This window comes from Filicampus tigris, chromosome 11, assembly GCF_054856515.1.
Source record: "Filicampus tigris isolate MCC_2025a chromosome 11, RoL_Ftig_1.0, whole genome shotgun sequence".
Classification (NCBI taxonomy): Eukaryota; Metazoa; Chordata; class Actinopteri; order Syngnathiformes; family Syngnathidae; genus Filicampus; species Filicampus tigris.
Window position 1 is genome coordinate 7,786,509 of NC_141227.1, and position 23,624 is coordinate 7,810,132.

The 23,624-nt window shown below is 39.6% G+C and overlaps 1 protein-coding gene across 2 annotated transcripts; it reads right to left on the bottom strand.

Annotated features, from left to right (window-relative positions):
• Window positions 1-915: 915 nt before the first annotated feature.
• opn3 (opsin 3) lies at window positions 916-9,108 on the bottom strand. 2 transcript variants are annotated; one of them, XM_086045868.1, is made up of 4 exons: window positions 8,683-9,108; window positions 5,947-6,140; window positions 2,227-2,478; window positions 916-1,796 (listed from the first exon to the last, which is right to left on the bottom strand). In XM_086045868.1, the coding sequence occupies exons 1-4, from the start codon at window positions 8,999-9,001 to the stop codon at window positions 1,530-1,532; spliced, it is 1,032 nt and encodes a 343-aa protein (XP_085901994.1). In that variant the 5' UTR covers window positions 9,002-9,108; the 3' UTR covers window positions 916-1,529. The 2 variants fall into 2 exon arrangements, with proteins under 2 accessions (XP_085901994.1, XP_085901993.1); XM_086045867.1 differs by having other exon boundaries at window positions 5,947-6,266.
• Window positions 9,109-23,624: the final 14,516 nt, after the last annotated feature.

Here is a 23,624-nt window from a genome sequence, read left to right on the forward strand (position 1 = left end):
GCAAACAAGTACTCTCTGCCAAGACTTCATGCACTCTTGAAAGGATTCCTTCAATATCCTCTGCAGCTCTGTTGTCATGGTGATGTCATCCACAGCTTCAAATTAGGTACCCTTGATAACCCCTCTGAGCAGGGAAAGTGGGAAAAATCATATAGGAGCCAGTTCAGGTGCAGGAGGGAGGTTGTTGGTTGTTCTTCTCAGTCAGGATGCTCAAGGCATTGTGAGCCTGCACATTGTCATGGTGAAGCAGCCACGACGTACCCTGCCTATACTCACTCCTCTTCTTACACACTGAGTGAAGCATCTCTTTGTAGATGTGCTGGTTGGTCAGCTACTTTATGTATATAAAAGCATATGGGGAAACAAATTTCAATGGCTGCAGAGAGTTGAAGTTACAGTTATACAGTATACTCCAGGGTGATAACCTTAAGTCATAGTTTGTAAATACACAGTATTTTTTTGTGACACTAGTCTAGGAACTTTTCAGACAAACTGCATAGACACAAAAACAACCAATTTGCCCAGAACTAAGAATGTTTCAAACAGCCTTGGAAATCAATTCAACACTATTCACAGCATTCAGCCGTTATGAAAGGAATCACTTACACCCTCTTCACACTGGGGAGATTTTGATTGAAAATGCTGAAAGCATGGAAGTCAGGTCGTCAAAAATAGGATTTCTTTATTGAATCAATTTACACAGTTTAATGGTGTCAGACCAGCATGTATGACTCCAAGCAAAGGCTCATTTTATTTATACCCTGTTGCTTTTGGATACCAATCATCAGAGCTGGGCACACTTTTTGTCGGTCCAGCCTTGACCCCCTGCCCTTGACCTGGGTACCCTTCCGGCTTCGACCCTTCGCCCTTATTCATAAAAAATATCCCCCTCCTCCCCCCCCAAAAAATCATCTGTGCATGACGCCGCCGCGGGAGAGATGCTAACGGCAGAAGTTTATTTAAAGATTATTAGCTAATTTACTATTCAAACCCGCTGTGGACACGCCTCAAACATGCTTCAAACGCGCCACTAGTACTTACCCACCTGCCTGTACTTACTTCCATTGCGAGCACTGGGGTTGGTTTTGTTGTATTGTATAATTATGTGAGTCCAACAGACAGCAAGAAGTCACATTCCAGCAAGTTACTTATTTATTTTCCACACTTCCCCTCTTCTCCTATTCCCGGCCTTCAAAATTAAAGCATACCTGCAAACCAACGTGTCACTCCTGGGCGTCAGAGGGCCAGAGGGCCGGACCGTTTTGCTCCCGGGACGGACTGCCCAGCTCTGCCAATCATATAGCTGAAAATCAATTACTACTTGACAAACGCCTACAATTGTTACGAATATGACGAAAAAAAATAGGTGTATGTTTTTACAGCATATATGTCAAATTGCCATAAGGGAGGGGAGTAACAATATTATACTTCAATTTTTAAAGCCTGTCAAGTGATATGGAGATATGCTGAACTTCCACTTGTTGAAAAAGCTCGACTTGATTTTGATGAGAAGTCTAGTCTTGGGGGGATCACAGTGGCCTCACTTGAATTACATTAGCAGAGGTCTCTGCAGGGGACGTCACATCGAAGCGGTGAAAATCATCACTGGTAATGATGAAGACAATGGAGGAGGAGCTGAAGGTCACCCTCTTTTTGGGTCTCTTTCTGCTGCCGCATGAACTCGAAATAACAATGGGTCTGATGGGGCGATCGACCGGAGCCAGGGGTCGCTCTTTGAAGCTGTGCTGCAGCCAAGACAACCTTGAGCACAGCAGCTGCAGCAAACAGCGCCGGAACTGTGAAGCAAATAGGAGGAAAGAGAGGAGCGTCTGGTGCTTAATGTGACAATGACATTCACCCCCTCATTTGTATGCCAAGCACCAGACATCTCTCTTAGGATAACAAATGAAAGTGACAATTTCCCACCCACATTTCATTGTGCCTGTTTACTTAAAACATCTGGTGTGCTCTGTTTTCTGCTACATTCGCAAGTGGAGAACAAATACCCCTTTTGATGAAATGACATTGATTTGCTCTACATCTTTAAATTCAGAGGAAGAAAGGGAAAATAATCAGGAAGCGCAATAGTACAACTCTCACAAAACACACTTAATAAAGTATTAAATTAGGATGACACTGCACCATTTGGGGGCTCATTGCAGAATACAAATTTGCTCCCACGCACAGAGAAAATTTGTAAAAGTTGATGAATATATAATTACCGACCTTTATGCTCATGAATACATAGATGAGGGGATTGTAGGCTGTGCTGGACTTGGCAAAGAAGGAGGGGATGATGGCCACTGTGGGTGAGACCATGCTCTTCCTGCCAAAAGCCACCATCATAGACACAACAGCGTAGGGCGTCCAGCACACCAGGAAGCAGGAGATCATGAGGAGAAACATTGCGGCTACCTTCTTCTCGTATCTTAGGATCTTGATGATTTGGACCGTCTGAAGATCCTGGATGGACCGCAGCTAATGAAAACAGAACAAAAAAGCAGAAGTCAGTTCATTTCTGGGTACAATTTGCACAGTCTCCTTATACTTGTGTTGGTTGGCTGGCTGGTCCCCAAACATGTCACAGTGTTGTATGGAGGTTAATTAAATAAATGTTAGCCATGTCATTGTTAAGTGATCATTCAAGGATGTAAACTGGCTCTATAAATCCAGCATCTTGTGACCCCGAAAATGAAATGGTATTCAAAATGGAGGGTTGGGCTCTATTTTCATGACCAGCACAAATTTGGCGCGGCACAATGTCTAAATCCGTACAGAGGTGTGTTAGACTGGGCGTTGATAATTTTTTGCAGATGCATGCAAGTTGGCGTATTTTAAAAAGAAGACAGACTACTCCAATCACCCTCAACCCAAACAGCTCCTCTCATCCCCTTTAAATATGGTGCAATTACGTCTCTGTGCATAAAAGGATGCAGCGTGATCGGTGCATTGTGACTGCACTTGGCCTAATTTGAACCTGTTAAAATGACAACTTCATTTTTATTATATAATTATTTTCTCTTTTAATCTTCTCTTGTAACACTGCAACTTTAATCACATAACATTATGGCTTTATTATCAGTAGATTTGCAGTTATTTTATTATTATTATTTTTTTTAATAATACTCCTTTACATTCGAGCAATGTGTGTCACAATCCTGGTTTTTGTCGCCCTCTGCTGTTTTTTTTCTCTTGCCGTTTCCTTGTACAGTAGTGTTTCAGTGGGCGGAGTCTTCGCTTCACACTTGCTGACTATCATTATCAGCAGGACATTTAAATGCAGGATACACAGGAAGAACATCATTGTTTGTTTGTCGCCATTGTCATATAATTTTGTTTACTCTCATACTTGATCCCTTATTCTGCTATTACCTGCCAGTGGTATTTCTCGTCTTTTGTTTGTTTCCAGGAAGCACTACTATGAATTTCTGTTGTTGATTTTTATCTTGCATTGTGTAGGTATTTTGCTTTAGTGTTTTGTTTATTCTAGTATCTTCTTCCCGTGGCTCCACTCCAGACTGGGGTTGAATGTCCTTCTCCTACAAGGAAGCCCTCCAAACATTCCTGGATTTTGTCAATTTCTATTTGCAATTCATCCCGAATTGGGGGGTTCTGTCACAACGATCCCCAATTGACCAGAGTGTGCTTTGGTGGGAGGTAGAGAAGAGGGTATCTTGAAAGCCATTAGTCTCCGGGGGACGGAGGTCACAGGAATTGAGGACTGAGGTGTTGCAATAGGTACATGATTCCAAAGTTGCTTGTCATCCTGTTTTTAACAGCGCACTTTTTCTGATTGCTCAGAGGTTTTGGTGCCCTGGTATTAACAAGGACATTTGGGAGTTTGTCCTAGCCTGCTCAGTGTTTGGTTGCAACAAGTGATCTCACAGCGGGTCTGCTGCACCTATAAACCCTTCTGGTGGCCCCATTTTGTGTTGCACTTCATCATGCCTTCTAATTCAGCCTTTCAATTTCCCAGGCCAAACCAGTGATGCTCTGAGTTATTGACCTTTTTTCCAAGATGGCTCATTTCATCGCTCTTTTGAACAAACCTCCTGCATCATTTCATTCTTTTTCCATCTAGTATTTACTAGTTATGTACATTTTGTAAAAATGCTACAACTTTGATCTATTTTGAATGTGCATTTAAAAAGAAAAATTCTAAATCAATCTAGAAAGACATGCATAAAGAAAAGGAAATGACTAAAACAAATGATACTGATAAACAAAAAATATACCATGTGTGAAAGCGGTTTTTCCTTTATGGCTTTTGTATTACTAATTTCTATGAACAATGTGTGGCTGTGAGTTGAAACTGAAATCTCCATCTGTTGTGAGATATTCCTGGCACCAAAAATACTGTGAGTTCACAAGGTTTTTGAAGATTTTCCTATAACCTCTCCCAATTGCTGAAATGTGTAAAGGCCTAGATAGACCAAAAAGACGCTGGCCAACAGTGACAGACGCTTACCCCCTGTGGCGTCCGGCCGGCTGTCGGCACGTCACGCTGGAGGAATACACCGCAACGACCGACAGTGACGCTGACCATTAAATTACCTTCTGCGCATGCATAAGGTGTAATACCCTTCCATACTCTCGGCAGCGATAGTCACTATTTATCATGGTTAGAAAAATCCAACCGGAAAGCTGTTGGCCGGGGGCGTATTATAAAAATGTAAACAATGCATTCAGCTATATTCTTCGCTCACGATGAACTCACACTCGAAGTAAACCATCATGTTGTTGACACGGTATTGTGAAATACTTACATTGTCAACCCTCGCTCTTGTGCTTGTGTAAGAAGATTAAGGTTGCGGAGGCATGCTTACTGTTTTTCCGCATTTGTCACTTCCCGTTGGTGCTCCGAGCGCTGATTTGCTAGCTAACAGCCAATCAGAGTGACCAAATGTCACGACTGGTGACGTCGATTCACCATACGTAAATGCCCCCAAGACGCTTACAGACGGGTTACGACACTACGACGGTGGCCACTACACCAAACAGGCGGCGCTTAAAGACGCCACGACGCTTCACGACCTCTGACGTCGGTTTGGTCTATCAGGGCCTTAAGAGCTCCATTCATGCATCTGAGAGCTTCAGGAATTTAAGAGACAATCTGGGAGCTTGCAGCTGGGAAGTTTCGTATCTCTCACTTGTACAAATTCGTGTGGTTGTTAGGAGGGATCAAACAGCCTGCACCTCCATTTTTGCTGCAGGTAACTGAGCTTTCACCACTTTCATGCTTACGCTGCCCAACCCGCAGAATTCACAGATTTGTTAAATACCCACACAATACAGAATTCTCTCAGAAATCTGCTACGTGCTTTAGGAGGAATTATCAAGCTTAACACAAATAGCCAATTGTAAACATCACAGCCCACACACTTGTCCTTTTCAATACTAGGCGACAGATGAAATAAACCTAGAAGGCACAAAAGCTTATTATTGTAATAGAGCTGGGAAAGAAAGGCAGCACTCAATCAGTCAGTGAAGGTCACAGCTCATTTTCATTATATTTAAAGTCCGTAACATGTCTTGTGTTTTTGTTCGCAGGGCTGAATACAAGCAGAGTTGCTCAACGAATCTACATGGAAACACTTTGCCCGTCGGTACTTGACCTGGTTAGAGACGATTACAGGCACGGATGAAAACCCACTTCTGTCCTTTCCGTCCTTTTCAAAAACTTTTTATCCTCCGTCCTCTGTCCCCAAAATGGGCATCTATCCGGGACGGACAAATGGACCCACCCCACCTGGCACGGACGGATTGCCCACCTTTGATAAAAGAGACCGCTCAAAAGTAATGTAATTGTGCCAATTCATCTAATTACTTAGTTTCGCCATGGAAGGACAATTCATTTTTCCCTTTACAAGTAATTATTCTGACTCATTCATAATTAATGTTGTAGTATCACAACAGATACAAAAAAATCCCATTTGAATGTCTCACCATTTGTACTGTGTAGAGGATGTTTCCGTAGCAGTAGATCATGATGCCAACAGGTACGAAGAAACAAGCCAGGAGGAAGAGAAGGATGAATGAAGCATCATTTGGGTCCTTTGATGCCCAGTCCAAGGAGCATCCCAGCTGGTGGATCTCGAGTGTGTAACGGTTCCAGCCCAGGAGAGGAGCCCCAGTCCAAGCTAGGGAGTAAAGCCAGATGTGGGCAATGGCCCGCCACGCCCAGGGAAAGTCCACCACCTGGGCATGGACTACCCGAATATAGCGTTCATAAGCCAACGCGGCCAGCGTCATGATCGATACGATGCCTAGCGAGACACACCAGAAGTTAGGATGTGGGTTAGCATCTTGTTGTATAAATCCTTGAAACCTTGCACATTTGCAACATGCATCTCCACTGTATAACGTCTACTTTCTGTGAGTCCCATCATCATCATCGATTTGTCTGGCATGGTTTCATAAAACATCTACAATTGATTCTTTTGGTTTTCGGTCAACACGCACGTGCGCACACACGTATATAGATATATCTATACATCTCTCCAATTACATATGCCCTAATACCCTTGTCAAAGCTGTCATAATTCATTAATCTCCTCATGAATGGGTGAACCAACGTCAATAAACGGACAGACAAGCTTCGCAGGGAGCCACCCGAGTTCATATTCCCACAGAACAATTCAGCAGGATGGATATGTTTTCCTGGACGTTCACATTATTGCTACAGCTCCCCTGGCTTGCCTTTGTGTCGGTCAGCAATCTCCACTGCGTAATAATTTGGATGCGGTACAAGGATGATTTGGCATATTTTTCAACAGAGGACACAGAAGAAGGATGCCAGCTGTGTTTTGTTTTTCAGTGGCAACCTCTGTCAGCAAGGATCTATACACAGCATGAAGACTCCATTATGTACTTGCAGAATTGATGAAAATCAATAGAGCGTGATCAAAATTTGACAATTTACCAAAATAGTTCTGTTCTGATTTGATTGTTGGTTGGATGCATTATGTAGTTTTAGCAACAATGTAAATATATATATATATATATATATATACATACATATATATATATATATATATATATATATATATATACATACATAAACATTTGATGATTTGATAATGATTTGGTGATGCAATTATAATCATGTATTTATATTTATATTTATCTATAATTTATAATAATATTCCTACCACTCGAATTGTATCATGTATTCTGGTAAAGGCAGCATTTTGGCCAGGGCACAATTATTGTATTGTGAAGTTTAACAATAATAATAATAATAATAACAATAATAACAATAATAATAATAGTAATGATTATCATCATCATCATCATCATCATCATCATCATCATCATCATCATCATTTTGATGCTGTAAAAGTATTGGTTATCATTAGCTTTAGGAGTTAGACCTAATTAAGAGTCTAGGTGAGTGCACTTCTATTGTAAAGTCTTGCACTAACCTAAATATTGGGGTTTAAAGTGTCACGTAGTTAACATCTGAAATGTGGATGGGGTTTACCTTCTCCAGTCATGGTATGTCTCTTATTGAAACCTGCATTTAAAAACTTACAGTACTTGTCCTCTCATCTGAATGTGGGCCAAATCTTCAGGACATTTCAATGTCACTCCATTGAAGACATGCGCAATTCATTAGATGAAAAATGTAAATTAGAGATTCACTTTCAACCGGCCTTGCGAGCATAACTTCTGTGTCCGTGTTTATAATACAAATCACACAAGTCTGTGTTTCCAATTATGAAGCCAAGTGGACCGCAGCTTCCTTCTGATCAGTATAATGTAAATCAAAGCGCAGAAGAAGCAACCAGTGCAAAGCATGATGACCGTGCTAATAAACAACAGTTGTGGTAAAGTATCATACCATCACACATCAGTCCTCCTCCTGGACTATAATAACTCCTACACTATAGTCTGGTTGCATTTGTCAGGATGACCCCTGTGTATTCATTCACACTTCACCACCAGACTGGAGGCAAGATTAAAAGGTGAACATGCCATTGCAAGTATTCTATTGTATGAAGCAATAGATTTACGACATAATAATCTATTGCAACAGACTAGTATTTTACTTTTGCGCTGAACATTCGCTATCGTCAATACATCTGAAAATGTAACTTTATCCAGTCTTCACTCAATCTTCTGAATAAATTATTAGGAAGATCTTGAAGGTTGTTTTCAGTGTGACTCTACAGTGGAGGCTATAAACGCCGTTCACATCACACATTTTGTGAAGGAGGAGATGACGGAGAATGAGCTTCGGCTTTGACCTTCACTTCTTTTTGTTGGGCAAACGAAAAACAATTGTGTGGAACTGCTTGACACGGACATTAAGTAAAGCTGGGGTTTGATTTAAGGCATTTGGATGGATTTTTCATTTGCATCATTCAACAGTTATGTTTGTATGAGCTTTTTATATGACATGGACAAAGACTTGAATATTTCTGAAAATAATAATCCTAAGAAGAAATGTAGTCCTACAAATCCCTTTGTAGATAATAATTATATCTACAATAATGATAATAATAATAATAATAATAATATTATTATTATTATTACTGATAATTATTATTATTATTGTTATTATATACAAAAAGAGGCTATACTGGATAAAAGAAAAGGAGCAAATGCATTAACCTCAACCATCAGGAAAAGGGGTTTAGGAAAATAATAAGACAGTTGACTTTAAGAATATGATCTTACCGAATAAACTGTTACTGAATCCGTCCCACACGCATGTTGCTTGGCTCCAAATCCACCCACCTTTGACGCACGAAACAAATGTAAAGTTTATTCCGATGACAGAAACCAGCAAGTCACTCAAACTTATGTTGACGAGTAACAAATTGGTCGGCGTCCGAAGTCTCTTGAATTTGCAGTAAAGTAGAATGACAAGAACGTTGTTGCAGAAGCCAAACACTCCAATGGTTCCGATGGCGAAGGCGAGAAGTTTGTACGTGCCAAAAGCAAACAGGTCATGTTCGACGCTTTTCTCGGCTCTTGTTTCATTGTAAGGATTCATTGCGGGGATAAAAACGTGGCTCCGTGCATTGTGGTGGCTTCGGTGTGCGGCTGGAGCGCGCGTTCTTCGCAGAGCACGCTCACTGACAGCGAGCGCGCGCTGCTCATTCAAACAAACCCACAAGACAGCACGACTCCTCAGAAACTGGGTCAATGTACCACTGTCACATGACACGCACTTTAGTGATATTGCACCTATACGACCACAGTGATAACGCAAAAATTGGAATACACTCAAATTAAAAGAAGAAACTAGTAATATTTTAGTATTTTCAAAAGATTGTCTCCTGTAGTTATTAACTGTGGAGAGACATTTACTTTCTTTTGTTACACTTGGCTGAGATCCAATAAAATAGCTGTATTAAACGATTGTTCTTTTCAAAGGCTGGCACTCACTTTGTGTTGATATTTGTTGTAAGTAAGTATTTTTTTGATGTCTGTATTTTCTACTCCTTACTGGCTTACTCTGTCAAAATACGCTAGTTCATTTTGTCAAGCTCTGGGGATGACGTAATTGGAATCAATCACGGTTGAGACCTTCTATACAGGCGCAGCTTCAGGATTTTTTTTCTCCTGGTGCTAAAGGGGGGCTTGATCGATCCTTAAAGGGGAAGTCAACCCAAACATCCATCCATCCATTATCCATACCGCTTATCCTCACAAGGGTCGCGGGGCGTGCTGGAGCCGATCCCAGCTGTCTTCGGGCAGTAGGCGGGGGAACACCCTGAATTGGTGGCCAGTCAATCGCAGGGCACACAGAGACAAACAACAGCACTCACAATCACACCTAGGGGCAATTTAGAGAGTCAAATCAACTTACCATGCATGTTTTTCGGAATGTGGGAGAAAACCGGAGTCCCCGTAGAAGACCCACGTAGGCACGGGGAGAACATGCAAACTCCACACAGGGAGGCCGGGGCCGGGATCAAACCCACGACCTCTGAACTGTGAGGCGGACGTGCTAACCAGTCGACCACCGTACCGCCTTCAATCCAAACATATTTTTTTCAATAATATGTTCTATGCAAGTCCACGACTTGAAACAAGCCATTCTGATAAATATTGCGTTTGTGAAATAAGAGTTAATCCACCCGTTTTTAGCCATCTCTGGTTCTGATTCAAACCAATCACGGCTGATCCGTTTTCTGAAGCTGAGCCATGATTGGTCGTTACCTGAGCCCTGAGCAGTTGTGATGTCATTTTCAGTCGACAGAAGTGACAAACTGCCCCTCCCTGAAATGGCTAAAGGGGGGGGGGGGGGGTTGCTGCTTAACTCATATTCCACAAACACAATATCAGTCAGAATGCTGTGTTTCAACTAGCGGGCCTGCTGGGAACATATTCTTGAAAAAAAACATGTTTGGGTTGATTTCCACTTTAAGGGGCTGAGAAATTAATTTACATTTTTTTTAGAATATGAAATAAAATGCTGGAGGGTCTATGAGGCTACAAAGATTTCTGACAGGGCTATAACACCCCCTAGCCCGATGTAGCGCTTTTACTGTTTTTGTTAAGATCCTGGGGTCTCAGCATACAGACTAAACTGGAACAGCAGCGACATGGAGGAATGTGAGCATAAACGACAATGACACAATAGAGTCAGAGAAGCAAGATATTCCACATCCATGGCCCAATGTAAAAGAATGATTTGATGTTGTTGGCTCCAAGAATGATTTGGGCGAAGCCGTTTTCTTTAAACGGTGTAAAGATGCAATTTTTTTCATTTGTCATCATTAGGTCATTTTGCATTTTCTAAGTCAGTTCACAGTGTTGGCAAAAGAAACAAGAACATTTTTTGATGGTGTAAAAGCCATAAGAAAACGCAAGCTGCCGCCCACACCCTATCTCAGTCTAGTCATTATGAAACTTAATAAAAATTATTTTAACTATTATAAACTATTCTATCTTGTAGTTTACTGTAAAAATATTTGGTTTGCTTTCTATTTGTGCTTAAGTACAACGTTTATGACTCTGTACCTTTGTATCCTATCCTACTTTTATTAAAGTTGAATCAGTAGTCTTCCTACTTTTATACCATTTTTTACACAGATATACAGTATGTACTTCTACTTCAGGGGAAAGTCAACCCAGAAGTCAAATATATTTCTTTTAGAATATGTTCTATGCAGGTCCACGAATTAATCCTCATACAATGTGTTACTAAAGAAATGCCAATTTGCTAACTGTTTGCATGAAATTTTGCAATATTTGTGACGTCACTGGGAAAAGTGGGCGTTTGTGTGTAATGTGTGTAACGTGTTACTTGAACATAGTATAATATCTGGGTGTGAGTGAACAAGTTTCCTTTAACATAAGGCCGACATATATAATGTGCAGAGAAGATGACACAACACTCTAAAAACAGTTGGGTGAAAAATAACTATTTTGGGGTTAAATTTGACCCAATTGTTGTGTTAAAAAAGTACCAACCCAGACTTGGGTCAATTTGAACCAAAACATTGGGTTATTCAGTTTTGACCCAACTTTAAGGGTTAAATGAACACAACAAATTGGGTTAAAGCAATGCAAATAATTGGATTATTACACGATTTGTATATTTTCTTATCTATCTATTTCATTTATAATTCTAAAGATACGGCTGCTTCCCCAAAAATGTATTAATAAGTGAAAGTTAAGAAAAAATGGCTATTTATCTTCAGGTAAATATCATAAAAGGTTACTCCAGCATGTGTCCTGACATTGACATAATGTCAGCAACAATATGTTTGGACGTACATTGTTTGGTCAGAGCTGGGCACTTCCTCAAGGGGCCAAACTCGTCAGACACCCATTTTTAGGGGTGACAAGTTTGAAAAAAAAGGGCTCGATTAAGTAAGGGTGGAAGCACATTTTAGTCCAACCCACTAATCAGTCATCATGTATGTGACATGGTTACAAGGGGGCCAAATTTCAACTCAGCCTAATCAGTCATATGCTTATGTTAGTTAACATGGCAGGCAGGTCATTGTTTGTTGTGCGTGACTCAATCATGGTTTCATAAAGTAGAACGCATACGTGTCCAGAATTTTGTTCAGCACATTCATGGTGCAAGTGAGAACAAATCTAAATGAAAAAGTAGTGTTTAGAATTATGACAGAGTCATATATTTTGTGTCATGGTGCTATATGAATTGAATGAATAAGACACTAACGGCAGTCTGCAAAGTGGTGTCAGTGACAATCACTCCGATTGGCTGCCAGCCAGGAAATGCAAATCAGTGCATGAGATAGATACATTTGTAAAATGGTATACAATTTATTTCAGTTCTTTAAACCAAGCTTTGCTTCCTTGCGGTCATCACCAGACAACCGTCTCACACTTTCACACGGCCTGTGATGAGTTGTGGGTCCATCTTGAAAAGTGTTTTGAGATATATTGACCTCTTGAGGAGAGTTGCGCTCTAACGTTTTCAATCTCCAAGCAAGGTAACCAGAACCACTCTGGTAATCAAAGAAATGTTTCTGTGGATTACAGTAAACACATCAAGTTATTAATATGTGTATGGAACATTATTTGGAGAACGCACAGTTCTTGTGAAGTATCACATCCTACAATGGCAGCAGATCAGCAGACTAATGCCTCTTTTTTTTTTTTTTTTACAATTCCAGCACTCGTCCTGTCCAACACACACGCTCAGATACTAGCAACTCGTTTTCAAAAGATTACAATGTGTGAAGTACTTACCAAAGCAGTGTGATAAATCAAGAAATCCAAATGTAAAAAGTGTCGTTGACTTGACCACGATGCTGCATGTGTCAACATGAACAGTATGTCGGTGGCTGTCATTTCATACTTAATTCAAGTGTACATCTGGCACCGGTGTATGGGCCTATAAGGTTGATTTTTGACCCAGCATAAAACACTACTGGCATATAACACAATATATAGTTAATTTGAACCAACACAACAGAATTAACACAGAATTTTGACCCAACGCAAACAATCCAAAAATTGGGTTAATGAAATAACCCAACTGTTTTTAGAGTGCACAAAGCCTCATTTTTACTCCCCCATACGACTGAAACATTTGTGTGACATATTTACTCTATGCAAGAGGAGACTTATAATGTATGTACAATTTCATTAGAGTGACAAATCTTTAAGCAGGCTGCAAGATGGCAAACTGAGTAACGAGAGGCTGACTAGTACTAGGAGACACCCAAAGGATCATGTGCATTTTATCAACTGTTTAAGTGTGGGGTAGTACTATATAAAAAGTCACCTTCCACATTCCGGAGACACAGTTTCACATTCACAGGTTTATAAATGATCACCAAAAGGCCCTCTGGTGACTTTGTCGCATGTCTGTAATTTTGATGACCTTTTGAGGAGCTCCCTCAATCCTCCATTTTGTCCACAAAGGAAGACCACTGCGGCTCAACGTTGGAAGCCTGCTGTCATGTTATTTACGCCTGACCTCATTTTCATGAGCCTTTAGGTTGAGTCAAAATAGCAGGTCTCCCTTGAGTAACACCCGTAATAAAGCGGCCTCGAAGTGCGTGACACAGAATGTTAGAATGAAATGCACAAATGCAAGCATACACAAAGGTCAGTCATTGTTTTTCCAAGATATACTCTGTATGAGTACTGCATTATATAATGATACCTGTACCTGTGTGTACTGAATTTAGTGTATTGGCAAAGCATTTCATATCTAAACTACCAACTACAAGTTTTCCCCTTTGAAGTAAACCCCTTGGAGTTTACTTTAAAATCCAATGCACTGTTGAAAGACAGCCAACCTTTAATCTCTAATGAAAAATGAGAAACTGCCTATTCTTCATTGAAAGCATGTCTTCATAAAATGAAGATGCACTATACTAACTATAATATTAACATCTGTTAATCTCATTTTCTCTACATTTGTAGCGAAACCTGTGCCCTTATTCTTTGGTTAATAACAGGAAATGAAAGTGATAATTCCAGACTGACTGCACTGTCATTCAAGGGACACAAGAATTAACTTCACCGACTCAAAAATAAAAATGCACCGTTGGATGCTTTGGACAGTTTTCATAGTTATTTACAATGTCAGCTTTTAAAATATGTCTACAAAGCCAATGCTTTGAAGTAATTTAGACAGCATTCACTCACCTATCACTTTCATTATTCTGCCTTATGTGGTGTGTTTGAGTCACCTTAAAGAGCATATTGCAGGAGCTGTGTGCGTGCCTGCGGGCTTGTTCACTCATTACACATTTTTTTATGCATAACTACACATCACCACAGGGAAGAATAAAGGTGTAAATTTGTTGACTTGTCATTTTGGACTCAATGGTGCAAATTAATGCACTGAGAATGCAAAATGCTGTACATCTCAATTGTTGCGATGCAAAGTACAGTATAGTCATAAAAACAGAGGATGGATTTTGTAACTATCAAAATATTTCTTTACGGGGCAATACTCCATATTTTAAACTAAAGCTAATAATAATTATTTATCCTATGCAATGTCGCTCTTTTCAAATAACGAGAAATAAGAAAAGATGCTAAATTCACACAGGAGGGCGATACTTTCATCATTACACTTGGAGTCACTGATGCTGGCATCATTCCCAGATTCACATTGTTTGAAAAGCTTGTAATAAAATCTGCCGTCAGATGAGCAGCATGTAAACGTTTGAGTCGCAAGCTGTCGAAGAGAGACATAAAAGGTTACTCCAGCCTGAAATCAAATAGGGATGTCATCTTCAGCCATGTTGGCACAAAGAATACGTTTGGTGAACCAATGGACAAACAATCTGCACTTTGCAAATGTCTTTCCTTGAGCGATTATTGGAGATGGATAGTGTAAATTATTAGAGCATATTCAACAAATGTCACACTGTTCCTTTTTACCCCATTCAAGTCAAATGCCATGTAAACATCTAATCACACTCAGTCCCAGATTGGCGTTGCAGTTCTACAACAGCAAAACAAACAACGTAGGTAAATTACACAATTACACCTTAAAAGGAAATTAAACAGTGATCATTATTTATTATATAATTATTTATTAGTTAGTACTTTAGTAATAACAATCTTTCTGCTGCAGTGATAATTACATCACATATAAAAGAGTATGGCATCAAACCAACAAGATCACAAATGTAAACTCAAACTTGTGTTGTGCCCTTAAGCGCATCACAATATGACACCTAAAAGGTTAACGCTGTCACCAGTGATTTGTTCTTCTCCCATGGTTAGAGAGAACAGCGGTATTATGGCTTGCTTTGCATTTCTTTTCCTCCCCTGTAGCGACTTTCATGTGCTTCAATGATGGCACACAGCCGATCGGGTGCCTTTTAGATACAAATACTCACAACACCCCTGTTGAAAAAAAAAAAAAAAAAAAGAACCAACATAAATCATCCCAAAAACAAAAAAAAAAAGATGTTACCTCTGACTAGTATTTGGAACTGTCCATAGTAACCTCCACCTTGACTAGGGCTCCAGTTTGAGATGAAGACAAAAGATCCCCAAACATAATGCTGCCACCGCCATGCATCAATTTAGGGATGGTGTTCTTTTGGTGATAAGCGCTGTTGTCTTTGTGCCAAACATACCAGAATTATGGCCAGAAAGTTCAACATTTTTCAAAGCAACATAGCACGTTTTCCTGCATGCATTTGGGAGATTTCAAGTGTGTTCCTGCAAAATGTAGCCAGCCTTCGGGAGGGATGTAGAGGTTTTGGTATTGTAAGTGTTGTGCCATATTTCCTAAACTTGACTGATGTGCTGAATAATAATATGTAATAATATATAAAACAAAAATATGTTCTATAGAAATGTAAAACTTAACTGACAAGAACTTCTTTGTAAAACTCTCTCTGTATTCAAAGTTACTTGTACTTTATTACCTCTCAGATAAGCGGTTTGGATAATTTGGTCAACAGATTAACACGTTTCTCTCTTTCGTGCATACCGCCACCAGCTGTACAGTACATATACAGTCAATGCAGTCTGGGTCGCATTTCCGTTTCTCTTCAGCAAAACGGCCATCTGTCAATAATGGACTGTGAGGTCCGTTCGGACTTGACTAGTTAGTTGATGATTATGCAGACGGACGAAAATCCACTTCCGTCTATAATCTGTTTGTTAAAGCTTCCCGTCTATCGACTAACGTCAGCAAAACGGACATCCCTCATAGACGGGCAGAAAGGAATGCCAAACTCTGATCATGGCTCAGCTTCAGAAAACAGGTAAATCGTGATTGGTCATTAGCTGAGTCCTAAGCAACTGTAATGTAATTTCTAGTCAACAGACGTGACAAAATGGCCGCCCCAGTAGCCCCAAATATGGGGCTATTTTAGGCTACCAGGGGCAACTAGGGCTAAAAATGGGTGGATTTTGCTGCTTAACTCATATCCTGCAAACGCAATATTAATCAGAATGCCGTGTTTAGACTTGTTAAGGCTCATACAACATTTTCTTGTCAAGACAATTTTTGGGTTGACTTCCACTTTAATAATACCTCGTGACTGATACCTTTGACATCCCTCTGATATTGTGGAAGCTCTCTGCGGACCAAGGCTAGTGCTGTAAGATTTGGCTTTAGAAAAAATAAGTCACCAAACTTGCTGCAGAACTTTAATTTTGGTTAATAAGACTCATTTTATAGATCCACAATTTGTAATAAGAACGCTCTAAATACACATATTGTAAATCCCATTACTGAAAGTAATCCCTTATTCTCAAATGGACACCAGCCTGCAATTTGATATGACAGTGGTGGGGCCGACAATTGATGGCGATTCATTGGCTTCAGTTCCCAAAGCGGAGACCCCACATGGTTGGAAAATGGAGCCATTTGGTGGGTTGAAACCAGAGAAGACAGTGAAAGGACTGTGACAGAGATGCCATCCAATCCTGTCTAAGTCAACATGTCCTCACTGTGGGGCCTGATTTCCTGCTTAGGTTTAATTTGAGTAAAGGTCAGGTGAAGGACTATGTAGAGTCAGATATCCAGTAATTATAGTGAGAATAACTGGATTTCACTTACAAATTGTGTGATTCATTGTTAATTTGATCTGAATTGAAAACATGAATTGTTCATTTAAATTGTACAGAATTTGAATGTATCAGTCTAATAATGCATCTGATTGAAAGTTCTAATAGTATGTTGTTAATTTTACCCTCAAATATAGGCTTTAAAGTCTTCATTCATTTGACCTACTTTGAGCCCTTTTTTCACAACACTGCATTTACCTGCCTCATTATGGCTGTGCTTGATATTGATGTGTTTCCACTGCGAAAATCAGATTCTGGGCATTAGTACATAGTCAGCCATGGTTCTACTTACAGCATGGGTGATGTAAATAACTGCTCTCAGATTGGTCAGTGCATGGGGCTACCATGGTACTTAAGTTATTGCTTTATATAATTATTACTATAAATAATTGGATAGCAAATAATAAATCTACACCAATATAAACATTGGCACAAGACTTTTGTGGCTATGACAGTCAACTGACAAAAAGCATTGGCAGTGAAATACATGACGTCCATCATTTGGTTCAGAGATCAGGCTCAGTTTTCTATCCCACCAGGCTCTTAGTGTGACACAGGTGGGTGTTGAGAAATTGCAAGACTAAAACAGCCATGCAGGTAGAAAAATAAAGTAGGCCTAAAGGCATTCTCTTTCAGACCAGACCAAGATGTCTGCATTAAAAAAAGTTACGTTATTATCTGCTCTGCTTGTTACTGAAAATGAAATTTGATTATACATGCACATGACTTAGGTAGATGAAATGTATACTAGCAGTATTTAAGAAATGAAAGACAACTCTGGGAATCAATCATCAATAACATGCAGTATACATAGAATGGAGATATTGTGTACACAGTTCTTGTAAATATTGCAAATGAAACATGGTTATCCTTGGAATAAGTTAAAAATGTGCAGATTTTTGCTGACCATTTAAATGAAGCCCATTAGCTGAGATTGAGTGGATGGAAGACAAAAGTAAACTTAATGAACTACGGTGCAGAACAGTGGATCTTACTGCTAATGAGCTATTTGGCCAATTTGACTGCACTGTACTGTGCTATTAATAACAAGAACAGCTGTTCTATGTACGGTATTTGTGCAAAGTGTTTGCCATGCCAGCAAGCTGGGACAGCTGGACCCAATGTTGGGCAGGTTACCTGGGAAATATAATGAGCTAAGATACAAGTTATTCTATATTAAATTAAGCTTCACTATATTGAAGCTACGCACCAGAGAAATATAGCAAGCTAAGCTACAATAAAGTCACTCAAGTAGCTCAAGTACAACAAAGCTACTGCAGCTGGGTGGATTTTAAAATGTTTTAAATGTATCATTAGTGTAAATGAACACTAATAAAGCTTCTTCCTACCCCTGCAATACCACTGTCTTGGAATGGTGAAGTGATAAAACAGTGTTAAGAACGTAACTGATGAATGGGGAGTCATGAGATGCACGCATTTCTGCCTCCTCCAGAAAAGAAGATGGGCCAAAAAATGGAAGGTCAAAGGTCAACACTCACCTTAACTCTTTATCCTTTTCGCTAAAACTGGCACATTTACAGAAATGTTGATTAATGTGCACTGTCACTGTTTTAAAAATAAACAAATTGAAACTCTGTCATTGAAAGCTAAAAATCTTGGTGTAACAGTAAACTGAACAACATCACACCTGTCCTCAAACCACGACACTGGCTTGATGTGAGTCAAATAATTATTTTAAAATCTTGCTGCTGGTCTATAAATCTCTAAATGGTCTTGGACCAAAATATTTGCAAGATCTACTAGTACCCTCATCCTCATTTGCACACTATATTTTAATTTATCTAGATTGATGCTTGGTTTTAATCATTTTAATCTAATTATTTTATATCATTCTATTAGGATTTTTGCAATAACCTAATACTTTTTTTCTCTTTATGTACTACTTTTAATGTTTTATGTCAAGCACTTTGAATTGTCTTATACATGAAATATGCCTTACAAATAAACTTGCCTTGCCTTGCCTCCTCGGCCATTGACTTCAGGTGCACTTTCAATCATGCTCTGCTCCATTATCAAAAAATTCCTTTCAGGCTGAGTTTGACATATTTTTCTAGTCATTGCTTCACTACTAAAAAGCAATTTTATATTAAAAACAGCAATGTTGCAACTACGGAACTGAGAAATGTAGTTAAACTAGTAATTATGCTAAGTGTAACTCTACTACTGCCCAAGAATGGTGGTGATACATTAAATAGACAGAATATTATACTTTGTCAGACTAAGAATACAGTATAGCATTCGTCAAGTGGATGTTGGATGTTCTTGAGTATGCAAAATTACTTCATTTATTGTCAAATATACTTTTTTGCATTTACTAACGATTTATATTTCATAAAACCGCACAGATAGTAAATATTCATCTGAAGTATTAAGCTTGATACAGTAAGTGACATAATTTTTTTTTTGCTAGCAAGCTAGCCAAGTAGCAATGGTCAACAAACAATAGGTGAGTAATTTTTTCAGTTTCTATTACATTTACACAACAAATTTATACAAGTCCGAATTATGTCTCAAAGACAAATAAAAAAGATTGCCATCAGTTTCTATACTACTTTTCAAAGGGCTGCACAGCTACACAATGCAAATAAAAGGCAAGGAGAGGCAGCAGGAATCAGACAAATTCAAGCACCGGCAAATGAAACAGCAAAATCACGAAAGCCCTCCACACTCCACTCTGTGACACTTGTCGGCTTTCAAGTCGCTGAACAATGAAGTGTACCTACCCATACTATCATTTCACAATGTAAGCAATATTACGTAGAATATAAAATACACACTTCCTCAGAATGCTGTTCAGTTGGCCAGACAAAAACTTTCTCAAACCATTTTTCCCCAATCTGCAAGGGTTGAATTTTGGCAACTAAACTCTTCCTGTCTTCTCTGAGCTGGATTGTATGAAACCCTTGTAGGATGCCTTGATCACAGAAAATGTAAACAACACATACATTTCCCCCAGTTGAACTCAAAAGGTAAAACAAATATTTTCTTTTTTTTAGAAAATGTAAACTATGTTGTCGGCGTTTCTTCAGCACAGCCTCAGCAATATCAATTTAAACACTGTGTTGCTGTATTTTCACATAAGCAATCACACCTATGGCATCACTGAGAAGAATATCTGGGTCGGGTGTATTGGTGGTTACTGCTGAGTCATCTGAAAGTGCAGAGGTGTAACAGGTAAAAGAGTTTCTCTCATCTTTTATGCATTAACCTTGGTCTTTGTGAGAGCAATGCAAAGTCAGAACCTTGTTTGAAGTGTCCTCATCTAATTAGAAATTAGTTTGTGGATGGGAAAAAGGGTCTTCTGCATGTTTAACTGGAGAGAACAAGACTTGAAGGAAGGTGGAGTCCAAAAATAACCTTTACTCACACGGACGCTTGTACACACACACACACACACATGCACCCCCACACGTACAGACGCACACCAACACATCAAAAACCTATCACACTCCTCCAAAACCTCTCACACTCAATCACAATACCTTTCACACTAACACAATTTTTTTTCCCTTTATAACACACAGAGGGGGAAAAAAACAATCTTTTTTCTATGTGAGAGCTATTTTCATCCAAGTGGCACTTTTTTTGTCAATGTGAGAAAAAAGTGATTGGGTGTGTGAAAGAAGGATCAAAAGTGTAAATGGTAGCCATCTCAAACGTCAAATTCTAATTTGCTATGCAATACAAAATTACTTCTCTTGTGTTCTGGTGCTCCTGATTACAAAGGACAAATATCTATCCATCCATCATCTATACCGCTTATCCTCACAAGGGTCGCGGGGCGTGTTGGAGCCTATCCCAGCTGTCTTTGGGCAGTAGGCAGGGGACACCCTGAATTGGTTGCCAGCCAATCGCAGGGCACACAGAGACAAACATCCGCACTCACAATCACACCTAGGGGCAATTTAGAGAGTCCAATCAACTTACCATGCATGTTTTTGGAATGTGGGAGGAAACCGGAGAGCCCGGAGAAAACCCACGCAGGCACGGGGAGAACATGCAAACTCCACACAGGGAGGCCGGAGCCGGGATCGAACCCACGACCGCTGAACTGTGAGGCGGACGTGTTAACCAGTCGACCACCGTGCCGCCAGGACAAATATGTTTGAAGCATGATTGTAAATGGTTTTATGCATTATGCCCAGGCCTGGAGTGGCATATATGGCGCATCGGGAGAATTCCCGGTAGGCCAGGCTGCTCTATGAGCTGCTTGGGACGCTATTCTGTGTACATTGTTGTGATTTTTGTGGTTGTTGTTTTGTGTGAGAAGATTTTGGTGAGAGTGACAGTTTGCAAGCGTTTATTTTAGTGTGAGTGAGAGGTCTTTCGTGGGGGGGTGCATGAGAGATTTTTTTTTCAAACTATTCACAGACGGTCGACGTCACTCACTACGTTGTGTTTACGGAAGTAAATGTGGGTCAGCGTGCATTTTGGGGGAAGTGATGAGGTGAAGCTTTTTTGATCTCATTTCATGGAGACGTCACCAAAGAAGACGCCACATCACAACTGCGCATAAAAAATGAGCCGATCGAGTCGTGGCTGAATTACTACTATCACCATAAATGTCAACTTTATGTTTCATGTTTCAAGTGGGATTAAATTAAAGTCAAATATAAAGTCAATACTGTTACTCAAAGCAACTGCAGAGTCGCTGTCTTGCACTGATGCTTCCGCCCGCGCATTTTGGGCTCCTGACGTCAATGTCGGATGTATGCGACCTGGAGGTTCAAGCTGCGGTCGCATTGCAAAAAAAAATCCAATAGGTATCCAATCTAGGACCACATATGAAAGTGGCCAAAAAGTTTGACTTTCTAAGAAAACATGATGCAATGTTTTGAGACAATTAACATGCACTTCAATCGGGCACTTATAATTTTTTTTCCCCAAGCCACGCAGAGCTGCAACATAAGGATGAAAGAGCCATGGGTTGCCGACCCCTGGTATGGACTATCGGGAATACATGAATTCAATTTCATGGACCACGTATTAGAAATGATGTATACACTCAAAAATATAAACACAACACTTTTGTTTTTGCTTCCATTTTTTCTAAGTCTAAAACTTTTTCCACATACACAATTCCTCTCAAATTTTGTCCACAAATCTGTCTAAATCGGTGATAGTGAGCACTTCTCCTTTGCGGAGGTAATCCATTCCACCTCACAGGTAGGCCGTATCAAAATGCTGATTAGATTTTTTAGATTTAGTTTTTTTTTTTTTTCAACTTGGTCTCAATATGTGACTGCTGTGCGAGGAATAAGAATTACATTTACTCTTACTGTCAAAGTCATGCTGCAGAAGAAAAAAATGATGACAGAGATTCTGCTCAGCTGGAAAAATAGATGTTTTTGCAGGAAATTGCTTGTCTGTGCTGAAAAATAAATGCTAAGGGTGATATCACTGATTGTAGAGAAGATGAGTTCTTTTTACCTTTGCTCTTGGAAACCTGTTTTCTCCAAAGATATATCATGTTATACAGATTGATTTTCTATGTAATTTACACGATTGTTGCTTTTCATTTTTTCTCTAACATTACAAATCCTTAAGTGTAGATGAAAAAGAGGAAAGAATCTTACAATGGCTATTATTTCACATAACCAAACTGGCTTTGATCTATGTTTTCCATCATTTAGTTTGTAACATATTTACAGATTCATCTCGCAACACCGTTCATGTACAACATTTCAGAATGTGCTTTAGTTTCTGCGCGATTACCTTTACACAGTAATTACCAAATGTCACTGAGCTTGATTGCTTTTCAAACTCAATTTGAGGAGTCCACACTCTATCTTCTGCCAATAGCCTTCGAGCTGCCTCAGGCTTAATACACATTATGCCTGATTTTCTAAAGGTTTGCGCGTGCAAACTTTGCATATGTAGATATGGAAGCTGATTTATTAGTAAAACGCGCACCCAGTTCTGCTTCTGCCAAGCGTCCTAAATAGCCACACACTTCATTTTGTGCATTAAGGAAATATGCAGACAGATGAATTTAGCACATGCAGTGATTAATCAAACCTGAGATGAATTGTGATGGTTGATTTTTAATACTTATACCGCAGCTGATCACAGCTCACCTGTTTTCTGAAGTTGAGACATAATTGGTCGTGATCTGAGCCCTGAGCAACTGTAATGTCATTTTGCCTTCTAGTGGGCCTGCATAGAACATATTCTGGAAAAAAAATGTTTGGGTTGACTTCCTCCTCAAGCAGTTACTGACTTTGACAATATGATCACAGGGATCGATTTATTTTCTGCAAATGAGTAATGTTTGCCTCTTTTACTGACTGACACTTGCAATCCTACAACTTCATTTTGCGCTTGCAATGCTCTCCCCAATTTTACGAGGTAAAAACCACCACTCTTTTAAATATGAAGGTCTCAATTACTTTTTCACCTGTTGCCAACACTGGACACAATCTGGGAGAATGAGCAAATTTGCAATTTAGCGCCAACCATTTGGACTCTTCGTAAATCAGGCCCAAAGTGGGCAAAATGTAACAGGAAATTTTAAGGTTCAACCCTCACCCGCCCTTATGCTTCACAAGTGACTATGTTGAGCTGTTTTTGAGAAACTTCTAATTGTCCTTGATAAACTGGCTGCTGTTGAAGTT